Source organism: Daucus carota, chromosome 2 (assembly GCF_001625215.2).
Source record: "Daucus carota subsp. sativus chromosome 2, DH1 v3.0, whole genome shotgun sequence".
NCBI classification, from domain to species: Eukaryota; Viridiplantae; Streptophyta; class Magnoliopsida; order Apiales; family Apiaceae; genus Daucus; species Daucus carota.
This window is the reverse complement of record NC_030382.2, coordinates 43,756,100-43,779,059: the sequence shown is the minus strand read 5'-3', so window position 1 is coordinate 43,779,059 and position 22,960 is coordinate 43,756,100. Positions and strand designations below refer to the sequence as shown.

Here is a 22,960-nt window from a genome sequence, read left to right as displayed (position 1 = left end):
TCAACTCGCATCACAGCAAATATTCTGGCAACTGATTATATGTATCGTCTGATGTCCAATCCTGTTCGTTTGCCTTTTTTTGTTTTTAGTAGATAAAAATTAATTTGAATTACTCTCCAGCAGATTTGAATTCAGTATTTTACGGCTAGTTTGAACTTGGAAATATACGAATTATGACCCCAAACATTTCCCCTGAGATTTTTTGTCCATTCATTCACTGTCATTCAAAAAGGGCATTCACAGAAAATGTCTATATGCATCTCAAATTGGGTATACGTGATACGTTTGATTTGAAATATCGTAGCTAACTACTCCTAGAGTTGGAGACATTCACATGAAATTGTAGTGAGTTGCTACGTAAATTATATGCGAGATGAGTGTTCTGGTTGAGTTGCAATAAGAATTATGAGTATCGCAAATTTATTGTTGAATGAGTGATCATGCAACTCATAGTGTCAGATACACCAACCTGTTATGTCTCAGATTTCAGGTACCTGGGATATCTATCAGTGTGATATATGACAATCATGAGAACTGATAAGATAAATCTGTGGACTGTTATGAGAAAGCGGGGAGTGTTGTTTTTGGAATTTTGTTCCTGGCGAACTTAATCATAACATCAGGCACCCTACTCATGGCGACCAATTGTAGCCTGAAGCACAAAGTGCTAATGATATGGTTTGCTCTTAATTCTGTTGGTATGTGAGACTAAGTTCGGAACTGGGGCCTTAATACCCTAAAGTATATTCATTATTCACCTCACCTGTGTAACTCCTGTCATAAGAAAATAAAATCCAGTTCTAGGTGGGACAGAAAAGGGTTGTAGCCTATTAAGAGATGAGAATTTTGTTGGAATAGTTAAGCTCCCTGGACCATCCTGATTGATACCTTGAGTTTACAAGAGGAACCCTTATCTTTCTTTTTTCATAAAATACAAAACATTTGCATGTGAAATTGGAATGACTAGTAGGTATTTTACTTATGCAATCGAAGACCAGGGGTACTTGATTTTATTCTATACATATTAACACACTTGCACGGTGACTAGGTTTGAACCTCTTGCTCTTTGTGTGTGCATGGGATATTGATAGACCTTGGCTTGGATGTTACTCCATGTCAAGTGTCTCATTGATAGCTGGATTGAATTAAGAATATGCATATTCAAATAAAAGGAAAAAGGAAATGCGTATTACAGTACAGGTTCTTTAGGCTTTAACAGATCTTAGCTTCTCAATTCGTCATGCCCATCTTTTTGGTGCAAACAAACTGGACATGCTTTTAGAATCCCCTTAAGATTAAAACTAGCAAAGTCCTGTACTCGTACATTGAATTTGTTTAATAGCGAATTCCTCATCTTTGGTACTGATAGATGTTGGTGATGGTTGTAGAAATCGGGAATCTTAACTAATCGGTGACTTGATTATTTAGAATTATCGAGGATTTATTGGGGATTTTTTCGATAAATCTGTAACTTTTAGGCAAATGGTAAAATATTTTTTAAGAATTAATCAGAGATTTTTTAATAAATTTGGAATTTTTAGAATACTGATGCTGCTATATAATTATTTTTATTATAAATCATTTTTTAGGGTTTAAATATTTTGTTCATTGATCTGCAATAATCTAATGAATGGCAGGCATCAAATGGGGCTGCATAAGTAGGTAATTGCTCTTCATTTAACGTATAAGATCCCACTCTGGATGCCACAAAAATGCATACCTTTTTCAAAAATTCGGGTTATATGGTAAACAACAGGAAGTGATACTGAGGTCCCCTTTGAACAGTTGCATGAAAATGTACACACAAAAGCAAAGGTTGGGTTCTTGGTGGACCCCGTATCGATAAAAAAGAAACAAGGTATAAGAAAGTAAGAAACCATACTTTCACAGAATATTACATTCTTCACTTATATTTTTCTCACTCAACAAATAGCTTACTTCTAGTAGTGCCCTCCCTTGAACAAAAACCTGTAGGCCAATATCTCACTTACATTGATTCTTCTCTTCTGCTCCTATCTTGAGTTGCTGCACATGGTCCCCTTTGGTCCACAAATTTGTGTCGTGGTAAATATTTGAAGTGGTAGAACAGGGAGAACCAGTCATGGTTGGAAGTGGCAGGATTTCGGGTGATCTATTGCGATATGTTTTCTTGTTGGGGTTTCTGTGTTTACTATGTTTTGGGTTGTTGAGCAATCAACCGAGAAGATTGGCTTTAAGTAGTGTTGCATCAAGTAAAAGTTTCGAGCTTTTAGGGAAACAGAGGATTGCTGTTCATCATGCTTCTCATATACATTTTGTGAGCAAGAGAAGAGTGCCTAATGGTCCTGATCCTATCCACAACAGGTATGTTACTCATGATGCCTTTTAAATTCTGTAGGATCCTGAGCTTAAGTTTGTATGTGCTTTAGACCTTAAGAAATCAGAATTTTGATAAATATTTTTTTTACATATTTTTCTAGTATCTTGAAGTTTGTTGAATTCAGTTTCCTAAAAGAATTAAGAAGAAAAATTGAAATAATATTGTTTACGGCTTGATCTTTCTGATTCTCATGTACATGTTTTCGGGTTTTTTTTCAGAAGAGCAGGGAAGTCTACGCGTCCACCTGTTCGAGATTGAGCTCTCAGGTCAGATACATGCAGAAGTTACAGAAGCTCACCAACTTAGAAAGGCTTCTTCTAGTATCATTTGTAAAGGTTTGAAATGAAAATTTTTACCCCACATTTTGTGAATGAAATGGAATCTGCTGTTTGCAACTTGTAAGTGACTGAATTAAACGTTTTTAGGCTTCTAATGGATTCGTGTTTGATCATTACTTGTTTGGAAAATATAAATTGTTTTCAACAGCTGAGGTTGATTGAAGAAGCTAGAAAATTATAGGCAGGGAGAGGGTATCGGATTCCGTCGAACCTTCTTTCTGGAAAGAAATACACAGACATTAAGAAAGACTATCATGAGGTATCTTATCAATATTATAAATCCAGATAAGTAAATATAAGGGAAGCTTTTCCATGGAAAAGAAAAACCAGAAAGGAGTAGATGCTGCACGACTCGAAGAATGCTTTAGTAAGGAACATATTTTGTAGGCATGCATGCATAATTTAGTAAAAAAATGGATAGTCTTTGTATCCTTTGCTTTATGTTCATGGAGTTGCTTTGTGGTTCTCCAGATAAAGCAAATCCCCTTGTTAAAGGAACTTTGGTTTCTCTTTGAATTCAATTTTTTCTTTCAACTAAAGAAAACACTAAATTCAATAACGGATTACTCACGTGTCGTGTACAAAATTGACGGGTCTAGGTCCAGTTCAATGCAGAATTGCAGAACAACAATGTGATCAGATTTAGGAAACCTCAGGGTGATTGGTATTAAACATAGCAATTATCCATGAGCAGAAGTTTAAAAAGCTTTGTCTAAAGTGAAAAAAGACAAAGCAAATCTTCTGCAGCTTCTTTGTTTCTCTCTTTCACTTTCACTTTCACTTGTTTCTTTCTTTCTTCTGTTGTGGATTGATTCGATTCTTGATTGTTTCGAGAAGCAAAGACCAGTCTTAAAGTTAAGTGAGATTTTAAATCTAGGAAGGGCTGTCTTTTTTGTTGCATATACTAGTGACATACAGAATCCCCCCTTCTGATGCATGCAGTTTTGCTACTTTTACGTTATAATTCATTACAAAAGTCGACACACCAGACTGAAATTTGTACCTTGCCCCTTGTCTTCACAAGATTACTACTAGTGCTCATGCTTCTAATCATCTCACCCACTTTATCCCAAGTACTTGACATCTTCGGTCAGAATCCGTTAATTGGTCACTTAACATGATATCACGGATAACTTGTGTATATTTTAAAATACGTGTCAAAGTAAAAAATTTGTACAGAAATGAGAGGGACGGAAGGAATAGTACTTGATTTGCTTTGCCTTCTCCGATTTAAAGCCGGAGCACGCACAACAAGCATGCAAAGTTAAAATGAAGCTAAAAGAGACTGGCAATTGGCAAAGGCTCACTTTTTTATGGGTTTTACTTTATGGGCCTATCTTTTGTATTTGTATACTAATGTTAACAGTATGAGAAATTGAGAATGATTCAGTGTTTGCTAAGCTAACAGTTTCTTCCGTTAAAATTTTTAATTTAAGAAAATAATATTTATTCGAACTTCAGATAATCTAAACTCACCCATGACTGTAATAAAACTCACATGGTAACGTTGTATACATGTATAAATATAATTATCATATGTATTTTTCATTAAATTTTGTTCCCAATTTTTTTTGTAAAGGTCTTATTATTCTTAGTTTGAATGGAATCACTCATGTGGCTGTGTGACTAATTTTTCCAGAAATAAGGATTTATTTATTTCTGAGAGAAAATACATGAAACTATATTTTTTAACCCCCAACATATAAAATACATAAAAAAATCATCATAATAATAGGAATTATGGCGCTATACCAACGTAAGAAGATATACTATAATCACCGAAAGTATAAACGAAGTGCTTCAAACCCAAAATCTAAAATGCAAACAGTCCAATAGTTTGTAGTCTAGTAGAACGATACTTGTTTCAGGAATTGGACCCCCTGCTATTTATTCGAGCCACTCTGCTAGCTGCTACGAACTCAACATCCAAGGCGACTGGTGAGCATTTTCCAGTACAAGTTGATAACTGAAATGACCCACTGAAGTTTCTTGATTTTTAAAAATTTCGATTCTGATTCTTGTTCTAAGAATCGAGGGTGAACTGAAATATATTCTCCCTCGATCCCACTTGTTTTGTTTGATTTTTTATGGTCAAATTTTTAGTCATTATCTGTTTAATATTTATGAATAAAAAATTCATTTCTCTTTTTTTTATTCTTTATTTTTACCTCATTTTCCCCTTCTTTCTTCCAAATTTAATTAAAATAATAAGAGACAAAAATAGAAATTGCTATTAGAGTTACTAAAAATATATCACCTAAATCGCTAAGACTCATTATTTTATATTATTAATTATTAATAGGTAATGACTTTCTATAATCACTATGATAGTGGTGATTTTTTTTAATACATCACTTAAATATAAATTTAGGAGCTCATTTAGATAACTTATTGAACTTGCTGAGCCAAACTGATTTTGGTGTGATTTTGTATCGTATGATTTCACCCAAATAATGCCTTAAGTAATAAATAAGCAAGAAATGAGATTGAGACTTGAGACTAAGCATGCATGCAATTAGTGGAATTCAAACTACGTAATCTGATCATCATGACATCTTGAGAGTTGAGATATATCAGGAATTAGGATGCGTCCCCAGATAATTAAACTCGTGAAGGACATAAAACTCAGACTAATAATATCAGTACATGATACATAACAACTAGATGATGCAAGATCTTCACAGCTTTAATTAAAAATGAACATGCGGTTCGATTATAATTTCATATAGAAGATCCAAAAGGGAATTAGTCAATAAAGGAGATGTTGATATATAACTGCAGAGGGTGATTCAGCTAGCTGGTTTGGTTCACTCTCTATTTCTGTTTAGTTAGGACGTCTCTAGTCATGGGAGTTGCATAATTTAATTCTCCAAGTTCTTTGGACCACAGCCTCGTGTAATTAAAGAGCATGGATGGGAACTATGCTGACAAGAAAGTCGAAAAATCAAATATTACTATGTAATTTTTGGCAAATAAAGCAATGTACAATTTTCGGTTCTCATTTGAGTCTCTCCAGCTATATATATGTAATACGACTATTCAACGGTATTGACTCTAGGACAGTGACACGAAATGACAAACCAAATAAATAAAAATTAATCTAGATGAAAGGATTACACAGGACAAGCATGACAAGCACCTAAAAGATCCTACATTTTGCTCTGCTTTCAATTATTTGCATAGATTACACAGATTTAATTAGGGCTCTGCGGCAGAAACTTCTTGTCTATATATACAATTTTAACAACTTTAAAGCATCTAAAAGATCCTACATTTCCTACTCTGATATAATCGCTTCCTCTGCAGCTTGTACAAGTTTCTTGCAGCTGTCATTTTTCTTTCGTCTTCTTGATTTTTAGCATCCGACGATGAATACAATAGTGCCTTGCACCAATTCATAACCATCCAAGCGCTGCAGAGCAATATGATCATGTTAAGAAATATACAGATTTGTTTTGCAGAAGTTGGGAGCATTTGTCAAAATTATCTGTTTTCTCTTCTAATATCCAAATCAACAGATTCTTTTCTGAAATGCCTAAAACATCCATTGAGGTCATCCAGTTCATAAAGATCCTCCCTTTACTTGCACTCTCTTTATTATGGATAAGAAGGATAGGAACTTAACGACGTCTCATAGGTTTAGTCGGCTGTTTTCAAGGAAGTACAGGAAGAAGTACAAGAGAAGTGATCTATGTAACTCAAAAGAACCATCAGGTTTGGGAATTTTATTTCTATTCTTTACACTACAGAGAGGCTTTTCTGGTTTAGTGTTATGTGGTTATAACTATATCTTTGAATTTCTTAGTTCTTGTTTAATTTTTAAGATTTTTGCATGCAGGGGAGTTAGAAGACAAATATAAAGATGAAGATGACTGCACAGATGATCTTCATGATACATCAAGTGAGGAGGAATCATGCACTTCAAGCGATATGTTAAGGTGCGGTTCCTGCAATTTTAGTAAGAAATTAGCACTAAAGAGAATTCAAGAATGCTCATTGCTTACAGTTTTCATTCCCTAGAGTATTTGTAGGGACTTGGAATGTTGCAGGAAGATCCCCTGTTGATAGCTTAGCAGTAGATTTGGATGAGTGGTTGAATCTTAAAGAAGCTGCTGACTTATATGTTCTTGGGTATGTTTTTATACATTCTAAGGCGCAATGATTAAAGGATTCAGTTAGCACCAATGTTCTCTTTTTGCAGGTTTCAAGAGATTGTACCCCTGATCACAAAAACTGTAATAGGGTCAGAAGACACAACTGAAGCCACAAACTGGAATCTGCTCATTGGTCAAACTCTCAATGACAGACATGGCAATCCTTGGTTAACACCAATGGTAAATCCAATGGCTAGTGAGAACTATCAGTGTGATTTCCAAGAAAGAGTGTTTGTAACCGATGCTGAACCAGACCAAGTGATAGGCCAGCCAAACATTCAAGATTCAAGCAGTGCTTACAAGATCATTGCAAGCAAGAAGATGGTTGGTGTTTTCTTAAGTGTCTGGATGAAGAGTGCCTTGGTCAAGAAGTACTGCATATCGAATGTCAAAGTTAGTTCTGTGGCTTGTGGTATCATGGGCTATCTGGGAAACAAAGGATCAGTAGCGGTCAGCATGACTATAGAGGGAACAAATTTGTGCTTTATTGCTGCACATTTAGCGTCTGGAGAGAAAAAAGGCGATGAAGGGAGAAGGAATTACCAAGTATCAGAAATTTTTAGACGAACCACTTTCTCTAGAATGCCCCATGATGGTGATAGACATCATCCTCTTACCATCTTAGGACATGAGTAAGTTGTTGCCTTCTCAATCTTAAAAATGCCATATTGTTTGTAATTCTAAGCAATCTTAGAATACCATAGTGTGAGAAAAGATGAATCAGTTCAAATATCTCTGACAATGTGATGTATTCTACTGACAGTCGGATATTTTGGTTTGGAGATCTGAACTACAGACTATACTTAGAAGACAACTTAGCGCGACAGCTGATAGAAGAGAAAAACTGGACAGCATTACAAGAGTTTGATCAGCTTAAAAAGGAGCTGGAAGAAGGTGGGGTATTTGAAGGGTGGAAAGAAGGGAACATAGAATTTGCACCAACATACAAGTATTCTACCTTTAACTGCAATCGGTATTCAGGAGGTTTTCCAGGTAAAGCAGGAGAGAAGCAAAGAACTCCAGCATGGTAAATAATTTAATAAAATGTATTTTATTTGGTATCAGAATTAAAATCTAGTGCAGTTCTAGTCTGAAAGGTGAGAACAGCAAATATATTATGGAGGCGTTTGGTTCATGGTTAATATTTCTTAGCTACGAGCAGGTGTGACAGGATTTTATGGTATGGTGAAGGGGTGAAGCAATTATCATACTTTCGCAGCGAGAGCAAATTCTCTGATCACAGACCAGTCTCTGCTCTTTTTTCTACACACATCGAACTTCTTAAACTTGGTAGTCCAAGATTGATTTTAGTCCCCAGCAGTAGTATTCCGCCAATGAGCTATTGTGATCATACTGTAAGCAACTAAGCTTCTTTAAAACAACTATATTTAGTGGGATATTTTTGTAATACAAATGTAGCTATTAGCTAATTACCTAAACATCTATATTATATCATTGCAGGGTGAAATGCAGGCTGATGTAAAAAGCCCACAGCCACATTAATATCCATGATAGAAGGATTGCCTACATGACTATTAGCATACGAGAGATGATCCTGACAAGTGATTGTTGGCAACCATACCTTTGTCCGGAAGCATTCAATCATTCTACTCCTCTGCCTCGACATGGATACTTTAGTTTTCAAATTTATGTAGACAAAATGTCACAGTGAAAATGGTCACTACAGAAAAAAGGGCTAATTATAATCGGATTATGCAGTTAAGTGCGTATGAATTGAGGAACAACATATATACATGTTATATGTTCTTTATTAAATTTAAACAAAATTTACAATAGTCGAAACGAATTTCTAACTCCAGCATGGCTTTCGACACAGATCATCAAACAAAATTTTACAGCAGGAGTTTAGAAGAATCTCAACAACCCTCAACCGCAGTTTAAAATAGAGCATTCAACATGAGTGCAACCCACAATTTCAGGATCAAATCCTTCACATCCAGCTTCAGTGTTACTTGTCAGGCCGCAAAACTCCACAAGAGGCTAATGCTTTTGGGCATTCGAACCCGAGTCTCTCGTGAACCTGAGCTGACCAATTCTCTCAAAATCTTAATGTGGTTGAAAGTAGGCTAACCAGGATCATATATTATTCTAAGATGTTAGGAAGTAGGCTTACCAGGATCATATATTACTCTAATAAGGGACCAATTCTCCCAAAAATTCAAGTTGTTACGCACGCATCCATATTTCCAACTAAATTTTAAGTAATTATTTTTTGTCTGCAAAATGTTTTGGCCTGCAAATTTCATGTATCAATTTTTTTGGGCTAACATGGAACTAATTCGTGCTCATATATATAGATGACTGATCAGTGGTTCAAAAAAAAAGATTACTAACTTATCATCCTGACTCTGTGTGGTCATCAACTGAGCACCTACACATGGCTGGCTACATGCATATAAAAAATTATCATTTACAACAATTATACACTACTATGAAATGTGTTGCACCACAATATTGTTCTTGTTACTGGTGTGAACAACAGAGAATAATAAAGCAACGCAGAGCAAAAGTACTGAAAACCACAGAAGAACCACAGTTGATGCATAAATCAATATTATCTTATAAAGTGAACAACTCTGAGATACAAGCTACTTAAAAGTGCTCCTGATTGAAAATTGAGGAAGAGTCAGACAGTATAAATTCCATGACCCTATGATTTATCAATTTTCAATAGCCTAGAGGCTGATAGCTTTTCAGCATATTCTTCAACCGAACAACAACTACTGTCAACAAAGCTTTTCACAGTAGAAAATATTTTCATAATGCATCACTGAAACTCAGCTCAGAATCTCATATATGTGTAATATAATATATCCATTACCTCTGGATACATTTTATAATATATTTTATTATCGACATTTTTGAAGATATTATTCCTTATTATATGGACTTGGGTGGTCATTATGAGAAATGGGAAACATTGAGGATCTTGTACACTATACTTGTTATTATAAGAACAATTTAACCAAGTACATGCATCATGGATGTTGAAATAGATGGAACTGTGCTCTTTTTATGTTGGTGGATCCAAGGAAGTGCTGCTAGTTGGGTAAAGTGACACAAACGTATGGCTCTTAGAAAAAGAAAAAAAAGACTCTTAGTAGTAAAGAAATACATCAGCACCAAGGTTACATTCCTCTTTGGGCACTTTGTTCCTCCAGAAAATGATTAGAATGATATAAAATATTGAAGGCAGGGACTCAAATTAATTTATTAGACAAGAAAGTTTATCAATCTACTGTTAAAGTTATTGCATGGTCACATGCACATTTCTTATTAATTTTTGTATAAATGTAAATCTTGGATTTTGACTTATTATTGACTTAATGGCTTATTTGGGAACCGATATTTCATTTGAAATCCTGGATTTGATCAAATAATTTGTTTGGGAATTTGGATTTGGATTTCATTTGAAATCCACACATTCAAATGTTATTATAAATCTGAGAATTTGAAATGACAACTCAAATCTTATCATTTGAAATCCATCATCTGAAATGAAATAAAGGTTTCCAACCGCCCTTAAAGGTTATTAAAAAGATAAAAATAAAAATAAAATTGATTTATGAGTAACTTATGATTTAAAGGTAATTTTAATGAAAAAAAATTCAAAAAATTAAGTAACTGAAAAAAGTACCTCAACCTAATTTCTAAATTTAAGTCAGCTTCAGACTTAATTCTTACTTTAAACCGACTTTTTACTTATTAGAGCATCTCCAACCATCAAAAGCCTTTAGCTAAAATGTGAGTTGGCATACTAAAAATAAAAAATTTAGCCAACCTCTCTAAAAACTCGTACTCCAACCACACTCAGCTGTTGTCTATAATTTTAGCCAACCTCCTATGGATGGCTAAATTTGTCGAACCTCTACAGGTCTGTAAGAAAATCTGTAAGAAGATTGCACATCATTTATACCATATTGAACTGATATATTCTATTTTAACAATTTGAAATATTAATAACATACTATTTTTAAATTATAGCCAACCAATATAGCCAATACCATTGAAGCAAAATGTCTTACATGTTCAGCAAATTTTACATAATGTCTTACAGGTCCAATTTAGCCAACGATTATAGCCAACGCCGTTGGAGATGCTCTTACAGAAGCAAACATTTTTCAGTTTAAAATTGAATAGAGCGGAACAAACAGGCTTTAGGACTGAGGGGAAGGCGCTGCAGCGGAAGGAGACCGCTCATCCCTAAATACGATGCTCTAAGGTAAACTTTCTTTATCAAATTTCGCAAGAAGTATTTCGTTACAAATTAAATTCATTGCAAGTTTTTCTCGATTCCTTGGTTCTCCACTAGAACATTTGTTTTTCACACTCTTTCACCGGGCACATGTTCTGTAAAACTTTCTCAGAGATTTCACAAAGTCACGAATAATTTCAACTTTATTTCAAGACGTTAAAATATCTACATGAGAATTTCAGGTCATAATTTTTATGGTTGAACTTTAAAAGTGAATGGTTCCATGTCAAAATGAGTAGAAATTCGTTCAGTATTCAGTCATAAATTCTTATATATGCATATATGATCGCAGATAGAATATGGTTGTCAATGCATAAGACTCGAAATGAGTTGTTAGTCTACGAGAACTTGATAAGCTCATTCAATTTGAAAACAAATGCGAATCTAGTTTTTCGGTTGTACATCGTAAATCGAACATGGTTGTCTGTGAATAAGACTTGAAATGAATGGTTAGTTTACAACAACTCGATCTTAAACATGAAACTCATTTTTGAAAACAAATATATATAGTGAGTGTTTGGAAACTGACTTCCCAACTTTTTCAACGTAAAAGTTGACTTCTGATTACGTGAGAGTGTTTGGCAAGAATTTTGAAGCGTTTATGTCGAGGCATGAGAAGCCCAAAAAAGAAGCTAGATTCCCCAGCTTTTTTTGAGTGCTGCTTCTTCTACTTCTCAATAAAACTGTTTATATTACTTGTCCAGAATAATATACTTGCATGACAAATAAAACATAATTATCTTTATTTTAAGATATTATTACAATTAAAGCTCGCAGTCTGTCTCAAGTCAATATGCTCTAATCATGGAATTTTTTTCTCGTAAAGTTAATTACAAGGAACTTAAATGACAAAAGATTTTGTATTATTGTAATTTAAATAATAAGAGGTCCGTAACTTATTTTTTTAAATAAAAGAAAACAATATTATATCACAAAAGAACCAAATTATACTAACTTATAAGTCAAATTATCCAAACTCTAAATAATTTATAAGTCATGGTATCCAAACACTTTTAATGACTTATAATTCTAAACCAATTTTTCACTTATACACTATTTCTAAACTTTAAGCAATAGTCACTTTTTTTAAGTTGAGCCAAACAGTCTCATAATGTAAAATTATCTCAACTTTGATGGAAGATCATTGTTGAATATAGTTTTAGTCTTGCGTCACTCTTGCCTCGTATTAGTTGTCACTCTTGCCTCGTATTAGTTATATATGTGTTGAATATACATAGACTTGTAAAGAAAATTCTACACCATCTATTATTATATGAAAAAATATATATTTTATTTATAATAATCTAAAATAATAATTATATTATATTTTTAAAATATAATCAATCATCAACCACATCAAAGTTTACGTCACCGTCATTATCTTATACTACTATTTTAGGACACCTGTTCAAACTGTTGTTAAACTATTACTCCTTTTTTCTATATATTATATATTTTTAACTTGGACACATATTTTTAGATGGATTAACCGGATAGTAAAAATTATTATTTTTTTGTGAATAAAAAAAATTTCAAAAATAAAACATTTAACTACCCGATCAAAACACTTGTGTGTGTTAAAAAGTCAAACGTCATATATTAAAAAATAGAGAGTAGTTTTTTTGGGTTAAATTCTTAAGAGCAGAAGCGTTCAGTTTATTCTTTGTTGATAAAAATGTGGTGGATTAAATTCCCAACAAAAATATGTGAACTTACACAGAATATTTATACGTTTGTAACTGATGAAAGAAAAAGAGTTTACTCGACTTAATTGTGAGCACATTGCCATTATCAAATAAAACAAAGCGTCAACAATTTTGGAGGAATAGCAACGTTTGTATAGCTTCTGTAAGCTTCACTTCCTTTTTCTGGATCAAAAATCTTGATCCGCAAAAACAGCTCCATCACATATTATGACCTTACATCTTTATTCTTTAAATTTGAGTTGGCCATTTCAAAAAGAGGGGAAAAAAAGCATCTACATCAGCATTTTATTTCCTTGTCAAAATTTTATTTTGAGAAAATAGTCTCCCCAGATACGCTCCATGTATCCATTTCTCTTATCTCTTGTTTCTTTTTTTCTTCTTCTTTCCTCTTTATCTTTCTTTTGGTCATCACTTTATCTTGTCTACATCTTCGTATGATTCTTTCATTCATGATTGATGATTGATGAAGTCTTAACCACATTTCCATTTATAGTGTCGTGTTACTCCATCTTTGCTATTTCATTTTATTATTTTAGTTTCACATTAATTTTTGTTTTATATATATATATATTTTTCTCTTGTATTCACTGCACACAGCGTCTTGCAATTTTGATATAGTAAAATGATTTTTTTAGGATATAGTAAAACATCAGTTTTAAAAAATATAGATATAGTAAAACATTTTTAAATATATTATTATTATATTGTTGTACTGCATAAGTGTAGCCGTCTAAGAGCATTATTGGTTATAATGATGGACTAAATCGGATCGGTAAGATATTATATAAATTTGCTGAATTTGTGAGACATTTTGTTTTAATGTTATTAGTTATACTGGTTTGTTATATTTTAAAAATAATTATTATCTCAAATTATTATAAATAGAATGTATTATTTTAATATGATAATCGGATGACGTGATATTTGCTACAGATGTGCAGTGGTTCGACAAATATAGTCATCCATAGGAGCTTGACTATAATCAATATACTTATATAAAGGAGAAGCGAGGGGCGTGTATGTGGCGCCTCTCATATCGTTCTGTTCTATTTTTCTAATTTTCTGGAATTTTTGGATGAAAAATATCAAAAATTAGAACTACCTTTTTTAGTTTTGGGTATATTAGAAGCAAGTTTCAGAATCTGATTTTGTTTCAGATTATTTATGGAATATAGTAGCTTGAAAATTTTAATCTGATTTTGTTTCAGATTATTTAATTATGGGAAAGAGTAGCACACAAGTCTCTCTTCACCTATAAATACCCGTATTGTAGGGTTTTGGATCATTAAAACACAACCTCCTCTCTCTTAATACCACAACCATATCTCTCTCTTGTGATCGTTTCTTGCTCGATTTCTACCTCGGTGGTTCCGTTCTTCTGCGACGATAAGTGAAAGCTGTTTATACAGTATTAAAAAAATAAAGGTTGTTGCAAGTAAAGGTAGTTATAAACGGGGGTCGACAAATCCAAACACGGGAAAAGAATATAGTATTGACATGATATTTATGGACGATATCAATAAATTAACTATTAGTGATGTATTTTTGTTGGTTATTTTTTTATAATATTTGTTTTGTTCATTGGACGTGTTTGTTTTTGTTAATTTTTATATGATTTACTCTGTATACAGGAAAAAATTATTCATGCATTATCTGTTTGCTCTGTTCAACCAACTTTTAAGTGAAAACTGTTTATACGGTATTAAAAAATAAAAGTTGTTACAAGCAAGGGTAGTTATAGACCCCTATCTCACGGATTTAAGTTAGATGTTTTTGTGCACAATCAATCCAAAAAAATTGGAGGAAGGTGATAATGTAAGAACATGATTAATTTTAAAAAAAACAAATAAAATTAAGATTCGTCGTACTTTAAATTGTTAATTACGTGTATAAATTTATTTTCATTTTTTCACCATGAATTATAGTCCAATTTTGCAGTTTTATATATTATTATTGGTATTACATCAAGATTTTTATAATATAAAATTTATTTTATTCTACAAATAATAATTTTGAATCATTAATATACTTTTTATAAATAGCCACAAAATTATTTTATTCTACAAATATTAATACTAAATCATTAATATAATATTTATAGGCCGCCGCAACGCGCGGCTTCTCAACTAGTTATGGACAAAAGGGGAGTGTGGTTGGAATTTTATTTTTTTAAGAGATTCTTTATATATATATATTTTTTATATGTCAACTCACTTTTTAGCTAAGATTTTTATGATTGGAGTTGCTCTAAGAATAACTCCAAATTAAAAAATTCTTACCAAAAAAATGAGTTGGCATACTAAAAAATAATAATACAGACAATTTCATGAAAATTTCACACACTAACCATGCTCTGCCATGATTTATAATTATAGTCAAACTCTTACGGATAATTATATTTGTCAAATAAATACACATCTGTAACAAATGTCACGTTATCAATTATCATATTGAAACAATATTATATTCTATTTATAATAATTTGAAATAATAATAATATGTTATATTTAAAATACAGACAATTAATATAATCAGTATCATCGAAACAAAATATATTACATGTTCAACAAACTATACATAATATCTTACAAGTCCAATTTAATCAATCATTATAACAATTTTATTGGAGATGCTCAAAAGGAAAATTATACTTTTTCATGTCTGCTAACTACGGACACAAACGCATCCAGGTTCACGTCAAATAATTATAGACGAGTTTATTTAAATTGATAATTTGTTTCTACGGAGATTTGAGTATAAAATATATTACAATTTAATATCAAATAAGATTAAGATAGCGTTTATCCTCGAGCCAAGTTGAATAGCTCAAGTAATAGTCTATCTCCTGTCATCTCAGATAAAAAAAAAAGATAATGTTTACTAGCGATCACAATTATTATTTTATCATGTTTATATAGATAATGCAACCTCTTCCTTTCCACGATATATATATTTTTTCTATTATTTTAGAGAAAATACAAATCATTATTTCAAATACGATAGGTATTTTGAAGAAAGAAATTGTAAATAAAATTTCTCTTCTATTATGGGTTGTTTCAATTGAATTTTGATATCTAGGCTTAAAAAGTAATCGTGTTATTTTCGGAATGGGTTATTGAATCACACAACTATGATTTATTAGAATGTTGTTGGACAACTTTTTGATTCGCAACCACCCAGCATCAACAATGAATTTAAGCATAATATTATCTATATTATCATAATATAGATAATATTATTATCATAATATTATTTTCAAAAAAAATAATGATTTTTCAAAAAATTAATGATAATATTATTATCAACAATGATATTTTTTATTTACAAAAAAATCTATATTATCATAATATTATCTATATATACAATCTATATATAATCAAATTAAATATTTTAAACAATAATCTAAATTGAAAATCTCTATCATTTAAAACAAATGAAATGATTTGTTTAATAATTTTTCTAATATATAAAAAACACTTATCCAATTTTAAGCAGTGACATCGCGGCAAATTAATAAATATATACTATTAGACAGGATAATAAATATTTCTAATAAATTTTTTATAATATCTAAGAACTAATATTAAGGGCGTTAGACCCTCATTATCATTATATCGATGATCCCAAAAAAAATTTCCCAAATATCATTTATCAACTACATAATATATCATTTTGGATATTCACCAAAAACGCTATGTCCCTGATCCTAAAAGAACGCTATATCGTGTAGCGTTTTGCTGGGATTAAAATAACAATATGCTGCACAATTTAACGTTTTCTTACCAAATTGAAAACGCTAGATTACCAGACGTTAATAACCGATATTTGAGTATTTTTTTTCCGACTTTATTATTTTGTTTTTTCTAATTAAAAACGCCAATTATCAGACGTTAATAACTGGTATCCGGGTATTTTTTCCAACTCTTTTTTTTCTGAGTATTACTTCCAGATTTTGTGTGATGAGGAACATTTTTCTGATATTAATAATATGATGTAATTAATTTGACATAAGTTGAGCAGTAAGTCTCTTTGTCCGCTGTGAAGTCTTGTAACAGATGATAAATAAATCTCTAAGAATTGAAAGCAATCCTAAAGGCGATCTTCTTACACTATAGAAACAGACAAGCGCATATATATAGAGGAGGGTCGAAGAGCAATAGGAAAATAAAGAAGAAGCCTATGGGGAACATAAACAAGAAATCCGGGTCTATCTTCTCCATCTTCATGCATGCTGACGCTGTAGATTTGTTGTTGATGATTCTGGGTTTCATCGGGGCCGTCGGTGATGGTCTCTCCACGCCTGTCATGTTATTTGTAACCAGCAAGCTCATGAACAATGTTGGCAGTACCATTTCCTTTCAAACCGTAAATCATGATTTCACTCATGATATTAACAAGGTCTCTCTCTCTCTCTCTCCCCCCCTCCCTCCCTCTCCCTCTCCCTCTCTTCTCTCTCTCTTCTCTCTCTCTCTCTCTCTCTCTCTCTCTCTCTCTCTCTCTATCTCTCTCTCTCCCCCTATCTATTTGTCTATCCATAATGTTGACTAAGTTGAGCTGATTAATGGATAACAGAACGCCTTGGCTTTGTGTTACTTGGCTGCTGCTCAATGGATAGCTTCTTTCCTAGGCAAGTCCATTACTTTGTGTACGTATTCAAAATAAAAAATGTTTTTCATGAAAATTGTTTAATGCATCCTTTCGGCTCTGTGATATTTAGAGGGGTATTGTTGGACAAGAACCGGTGAACGACAAGCTTCGAGAATGAGAGCAAGATACTTGAAAGCAGTGTTAAGGCAGGATGTTGGCTACTTTGATCTGCATGTCACAAGTACCGCGGAGGTCATCACTAGTGTTTCCAATGATACCCTTGTTATTCAAGATGTTATCAGTGAAAAGGTAACATAAATGGAAAATGCTCTTATGGTACCCTACAATTTGATCAACATATATGTACTAATTTGATTTTATTAAAAATGTTCTATGTACAGGTTCCGGTTTTTTTGATGAATGCATCCATATTTATTGGAGCTTATATAGCAGCATTCTTGATGCTGTGGAGACTCGCGATTGTAGGGCTTCCATTTGCACTATTCCTGATCATCCCAGGTCTAATATACGGAAGAACACTGACCAGCATAGCAAGAAAGATGAGAGTTGAATATAACAAAGCAGACGCGATAACAGAACAAGCCATCTCATCAATCAGAACAGTGTATTCGTTTGTTGGAGAGAAGAGAATCGTATCGGATTACTCAGCAGCACTGGAGGGGACAGTGAAATTGGGACTCAAACAGGGACTGGCTAAAGGCTTGGCAATTGGGAGCAATGGGGTAGTTTTTGCAATATGGTCATTCATGTCATATTATGGAAGTCGAATGGTGATGTACAATAATGCTCAGGGAGGAACAACATTACAAGTTGGGTCTTGTATCATTGTCGGAGGATTGTAAGTAAACCATCTAATTTACTTGTCTTCTGTCAGAATCAGTTCATAGCTTTGCTTTAGCACACCACTAATTTACATGGCTTTTATTATCTACTTTAACAAAACTCCTTAGTGTCATCTTTAGTGGATGTCCTGTTTTTACTGTTCCAAAAATCCTCTTCCAGACAGATAATCTTCCACTTAATCTGCATAATGCTACCTGTCAGAAAATATTGAATCTTGTCAAGCTTTAAAAAAAATTAAGTACCTACTCCTTAAGTCTATTTCGACTTGTATAATTTGGCTTGAATTTGGAAGTGCTTTTGCCTTTTCTGAACCTGCTCTTATGTTGAGCATATGAATCCACTTAAAGACTAACTTGGCTATAATTGACAATTTCTACAACTGCTACTTTCTGTATATGGTATTGTATCTCTGTGGAATGATTATGATTATGCAATGGATTGTGCCTTCATAATCACTCTCTTATGGACAATAAGTCATTTACTTTCTGAACAATCATGGGGCAACTGTGCTAATTATGCAGAATAAAAGCAGTACATTGCATTTAGCAACACTTGAGTCTAGAAGGAATCCATACATGGATTATGCCTCCACTAGTCACTAGCATATATAACTCTTGTTGTGGTATAACTGTGTTAATCATGAAAATTAGAGCACGATGCATTTAGCAGCACTAAGCTGGAACACTACACACGTGGACGGTGTTTAACTTGTACATGTTCTCACGCTGAAACGTTTCTTATTAGCATGCACTCTTGCACCATTATCTGGTAATGTCAAATTGTACCAAATCAATTCTTATGACTGAGTCATGAATAATGTAATCTTGTAAAAAAAAATAAATTAAAATATTGATCTTGTTGCTCAGATCACTAGGCTCCGGGTTATCAGTGGTGAAATACTTATCTGAAGCAGTGGCGGCTGGGGAAAGGATAACGGAAGTCATAAACAGAGTGCCTAAAATAGATTTAGAGAACATGGATGGCATGATCCTAGAAAACATTTCTGGTGAGGTGGAGCTAAGACACGTTGAATTCGAGTACCCCTCCAGGCCCGAACCCATGGTTTTCAAGGACCTGAACCTAAAAATCCCAGCAGGTAAGATGGTGGCGCTGGTGGGTGAAAGTGGATCCGGTAAATCAACGGTTATTGCTCTGTTACAGAGATTTTACGACCCTATAAAAGGAGAAATATTGATCGATGGTGTACCCATTGAAAAGCTTCAGCTGAAATGGCTGAGATCGCAAATGGGGCTGGTGAGTCAAGAGCCAGCCCTCTTCGCCACCACAATAAAAGAAAATATTTTGTTCGGCAAGGAAGATGCTGACATCGACGAGGTTATTGAAGCTGCCAAAGCTTCTAATGCTCACAACTTCATCAGTCAGTTGCCCCAAGGTTACGACACCCAGGTTTGTATTTATTTTCACAAGCTCAGCGTCTTTTGACTTTGGCCTGTTTGGGAACCTAGATTTCATTTAAAATTCTGGATTTGATCAAATAACCTGTGTGGGAATTTGGTTTTGGATTTCATTTGAAATCCAAACATTCAAATATTAGTATAAATCTGATAATTTGAAATGATAACTCAAATCCTGTCATTTGAAATCCATCATTTAAAATGAAATGCATGTTTCCAAACGGCCAGAATTATTTAAACACGTCTAACTCCCCATAATCGTCAATTCTGTGTATGCCTAGGTTGGTGAAAGAGGTGTTCAAATGTCGGGAGGGCAGAAACAGAGAATAGCTATAGCGCGAGCAATCATCAAGTCCCCCCGAATACTACTCCTTGACGAAGCTACTAGCGCCCTCGACTCAGAATCCGAACGAGTAGTACAAGACGCACTCGACAAGGCAGCTATTGGCCGCACTACAATCATCATTGCACACCGCCTCTCCACTGTCCGAAATGCTGACCTCATTGCCGTGCTACAACATGGAGATGTCAAAGAAATCGGATCACATAATCATCTTAGCAAAGACCAAAATAGTGTCTACACAACCTTACTCAACCTCCAACAAAGCCAAAAGAATCATGAATGTTCACTAAACCCATTAACAACCACCAATAACACAGCGTCCTCGTCGCCAAATACTGATATAAGTGCGTGTCTGTCTGCATCAGCAAACTCCGTGGCACGAGACGAAGAACAACATACCAGTAATGCCCCTGTGATATTGAATGAACAAGTTTCATCAGTACCTTCATTTAAAAGACTGTTAGCTATGAATTCTCCTGAATGGAAACAAGCTGTGCTAGGAAGTCTATCTGCAGTAATTTTCGGTGCTGTTCAGCCTGCTTACTCTTTTGCATTGGCATCCACACTATCTCTGTTTTTTCTTCGAGATCATGAAGAGATTAAACGGAAAACCAGGATATATGGACTCTGGTTTCTTGGCTTGGCTGTCTTTTCTGTGGTGATCAATATAATTCAGCATTACAATTTTGCGGCTATAGGAGAGTACTTGACCAAGAGGATCAGAGAAAGAATGTTATCCCGAATTCTCACATTTGAGATTGGATGGTTTGATCGCGATGAAAACTCTAGTGGTGCCATCTGTTCTCGCCTTGCCAAAGACGCCAATATGGTACGTATGTTCTTCATCACCTGAAAAAGTACTACTCCTTCCGTCCCGTTTAATTCTATATGTTCACTATTTGACACGCACTTTGATGCTTCTATAAAATATGGTTCTATAATTTATTTTTATGATTTTCTTTTTCAGAAAAAAAAATAATTTAACCGCTCCCCTGCGTATACAACTCAGGGGGACGGAGGGAGTAGCAGTTAGTATATCTTTGTAGTGACTTGAAATTTTTAAATATTTGTAGGTAAGATCTTTAGTAGGTGATCGAATGGCACTTGTCATTCAAACAACTTCCGCAGTTATAATTGCTTGCACAATGGGCTTAGTCATTGCCTGGAGGCTTGCGGTTCTGATGATTGCAGTGCAGCCCCTCATCATTGTTTGTTATTACTTCAAGCGCATCCTGCTGAAAAGCATGTCCTCAAAGGCCGCCAAATCTCAGGAGGAAACTAGCAAGTTAGCAGGCGAGGCGGTCTCCAATCTAAGAACCGTGACATCTTTTTCATCCCAGAGCCGAATCCTTAAATTGGTTGAAAAGGCCCAAGAAGGCCCGAGCAGTGAAAGTGCTCGACGATCTTGGTATGCTGGTTTTGGACTTGGTACCTCCCAGAGCCTCGTGCTATGCACTTGGGCTTTAGACTTTTGGTACGGTGGCAAACTAATTGCGGATGGTCACATTGATGCTAAGGCTCTGTTTCAAACCTTTATAATCTTGGTAAGCACGGGCCGTGTGATAGCAGATGCTGGGAGTATGACCAATGATCTTGCTAAAGGTTCTGATGCAGTTCGGTCAGTTTTTGCTGTATTGGACCGTGATTCCCTCATTGATCCCGAAGATCCAGAAGGCTACAAGCCAGATAAAATTACAGGCAGAGTTGAGTTATGTGAGGTAAATTTTGCATATCCAGCCAGGCCTAATACGATGATCTTCAAAAACTTCTCCATCTGCATAGAAGAAGGGAAATCAACAGCACTGGTTGGCCAGAGTGGATCAGGAAAATCAACTATAATCGGGCTGATCCAAAGATTTTATGATCCACTTCAAGGCGTAGTCAAAATTGATGGAAAAGATATAAGGTCATACCACCTTAGATCACTAAGGCAACACATTGCACTTGTCAGTCAAGAACCAACACTATTTGCTGGCACTATACGTGAAAATATCATGTATGGAACAAGTAATCAAAAGATTGATGAAACCGAGGTTATTGAAGCAGCTAAGGCAGCCAATGTGCACATTTTCATTACAGGGCTAAAAGACGGATACGATACATGGTGCGGAGACAAAGGACTGCAATTATCAGGAGGTCAGAAACAACGCATTGCTATAGCTCGCGCTATACTTAAAAATCCTGCAGTGTTATTGTTGGACGAAGCAACAAGTGCACTCGATAGCCAATCTGAGAATGTGGTTCAAGCTGCACTGGAGCACGTTATGATGGGAAGAACCAGCATTGTAGTGGCACATAGATTGAGTACGATACAGAGTTGTGACACAATCGCGGTGCTAGACAAAGGGAAAGTTGTCGAAAAAGGGACACATTCTTCACTGATTTCGAAAGGATCTGTGGGAGCTTACTATGCATTAGTAAGCCTGCAAAGAACGCCCAATGGTGGCGGCACCATCAAGTAAAGTAGTCCCTGTATTGTTGCATACTGATTTTGTACTTGGTCTCGGATGATTATTGTCATAAGTTCATAACCTCTTAAATGTCTTGAATGATAAGGACTATTGTTATCGGCATAAGGGCATGCCTATTTTTATCGAAGAAGTGGAGTATGGTCAGCCAAATGAAGATCATATATCTCTCTTCAATAATATTATAATCAAGGATAAATTCTAGTATTTTAAATAATATATTTATATTTTTAAAAAAATATTTATTACACAACTTTGTTTAAATAAGATTAAATAATCTTATTACGTGGTTTATAGGCTATTACATGAGCTCATGGGTTTAACCAGTGCGCACCCAAAGGTAGCGGCGGCGGGTTCCTACGTTAAAAATAATAATAATAATAATCTTAAAATTTAAAACAAATAGTAAATATTTTTTTAAAAGTAAATAGTAAATATTTTTTTTAAAAG

At 34.1% G+C, this 22,960-nt stretch overlaps 2 protein-coding genes and 1 non-coding gene across 5 annotated transcripts; all 3 read left to right on the top strand.

Annotated features, from left to right (window-relative positions):
* Nucleotides 1-1,670: 1,670 nt before the first annotated feature.
* LOC108208498 (uncharacterized) lies at nucleotides 1,671-2,756 on the top strand. The gene is made up of 2 exons (XR_010288479.1): nucleotides 1,671-2,343; nucleotides 2,578-2,756. It is a non-coding gene; the product is annotated as an uncharacterized LOC108208498 (transcript).
* A 3,071-nt stretch (nucleotides 2,757-5,827) lies between these two features.
* Nucleotides 5,828-9,077, top strand: LOC108206712 (type IV inositol polyphosphate 5-phosphatase 7). Of its 3 annotated transcripts, XR_001804169.2 has the most exons (8): nucleotides 5,828-6,411; nucleotides 6,536-6,635; nucleotides 6,718-6,828; nucleotides 6,899-7,483; nucleotides 7,615-7,878; nucleotides 8,014-8,206; nucleotides 8,313-8,569; nucleotides 8,689-9,077. XR_001804169.2 is itself a non-coding variant. In XM_017377098.2 (7 exons), the coding sequence occupies exons 1-7, from the start codon at nucleotides 6,297-6,299 to the stop codon at nucleotides 8,352-8,354; spliced, it is 1,410 nt and encodes a 469-aa protein (XP_017232587.1). In that variant the 5' UTR covers nucleotides 5,828-6,296; the 3' UTR covers nucleotides 8,355-8,606. The 3 variants fall into 3 exon arrangements, 2 of the variants coding, with proteins under 2 accessions (XP_017232587.1, XP_017232589.1); XM_017377098.2 differs by lacking the exon at nucleotides 8,689-9,077 and having other exon boundaries at nucleotides 8,313-8,606; XM_017377100.2 differs by lacking the exons at nucleotides 8,313-8,569; nucleotides 8,689-9,077 and having other exon boundaries at nucleotides 7,615-7,844; nucleotides 8,014-8,199.
* A 7,824-nt stretch (nucleotides 9,078-16,901) lies between these two features.
* LOC108205866 (ABC transporter B family member 15) lies at nucleotides 16,902-22,618 on the top strand. The gene is made up of 7 exons (XM_017375977.2): nucleotides 16,902-17,231; nucleotides 17,406-17,460; nucleotides 17,551-17,729; nucleotides 17,822-18,279; nucleotides 19,151-19,691; nucleotides 19,981-20,871; nucleotides 21,116-22,618. The coding sequence occupies exons 1-7, from the start codon at nucleotides 17,013-17,015 to the stop codon at nucleotides 22,502-22,504; spliced, it is 3,732 nt and encodes a 1,243-aa protein (XP_017231466.1). The 5' UTR covers nucleotides 16,902-17,012; the 3' UTR covers nucleotides 22,505-22,618.
* Nucleotides 22,619-22,960: the final 342 nt, after the last annotated feature.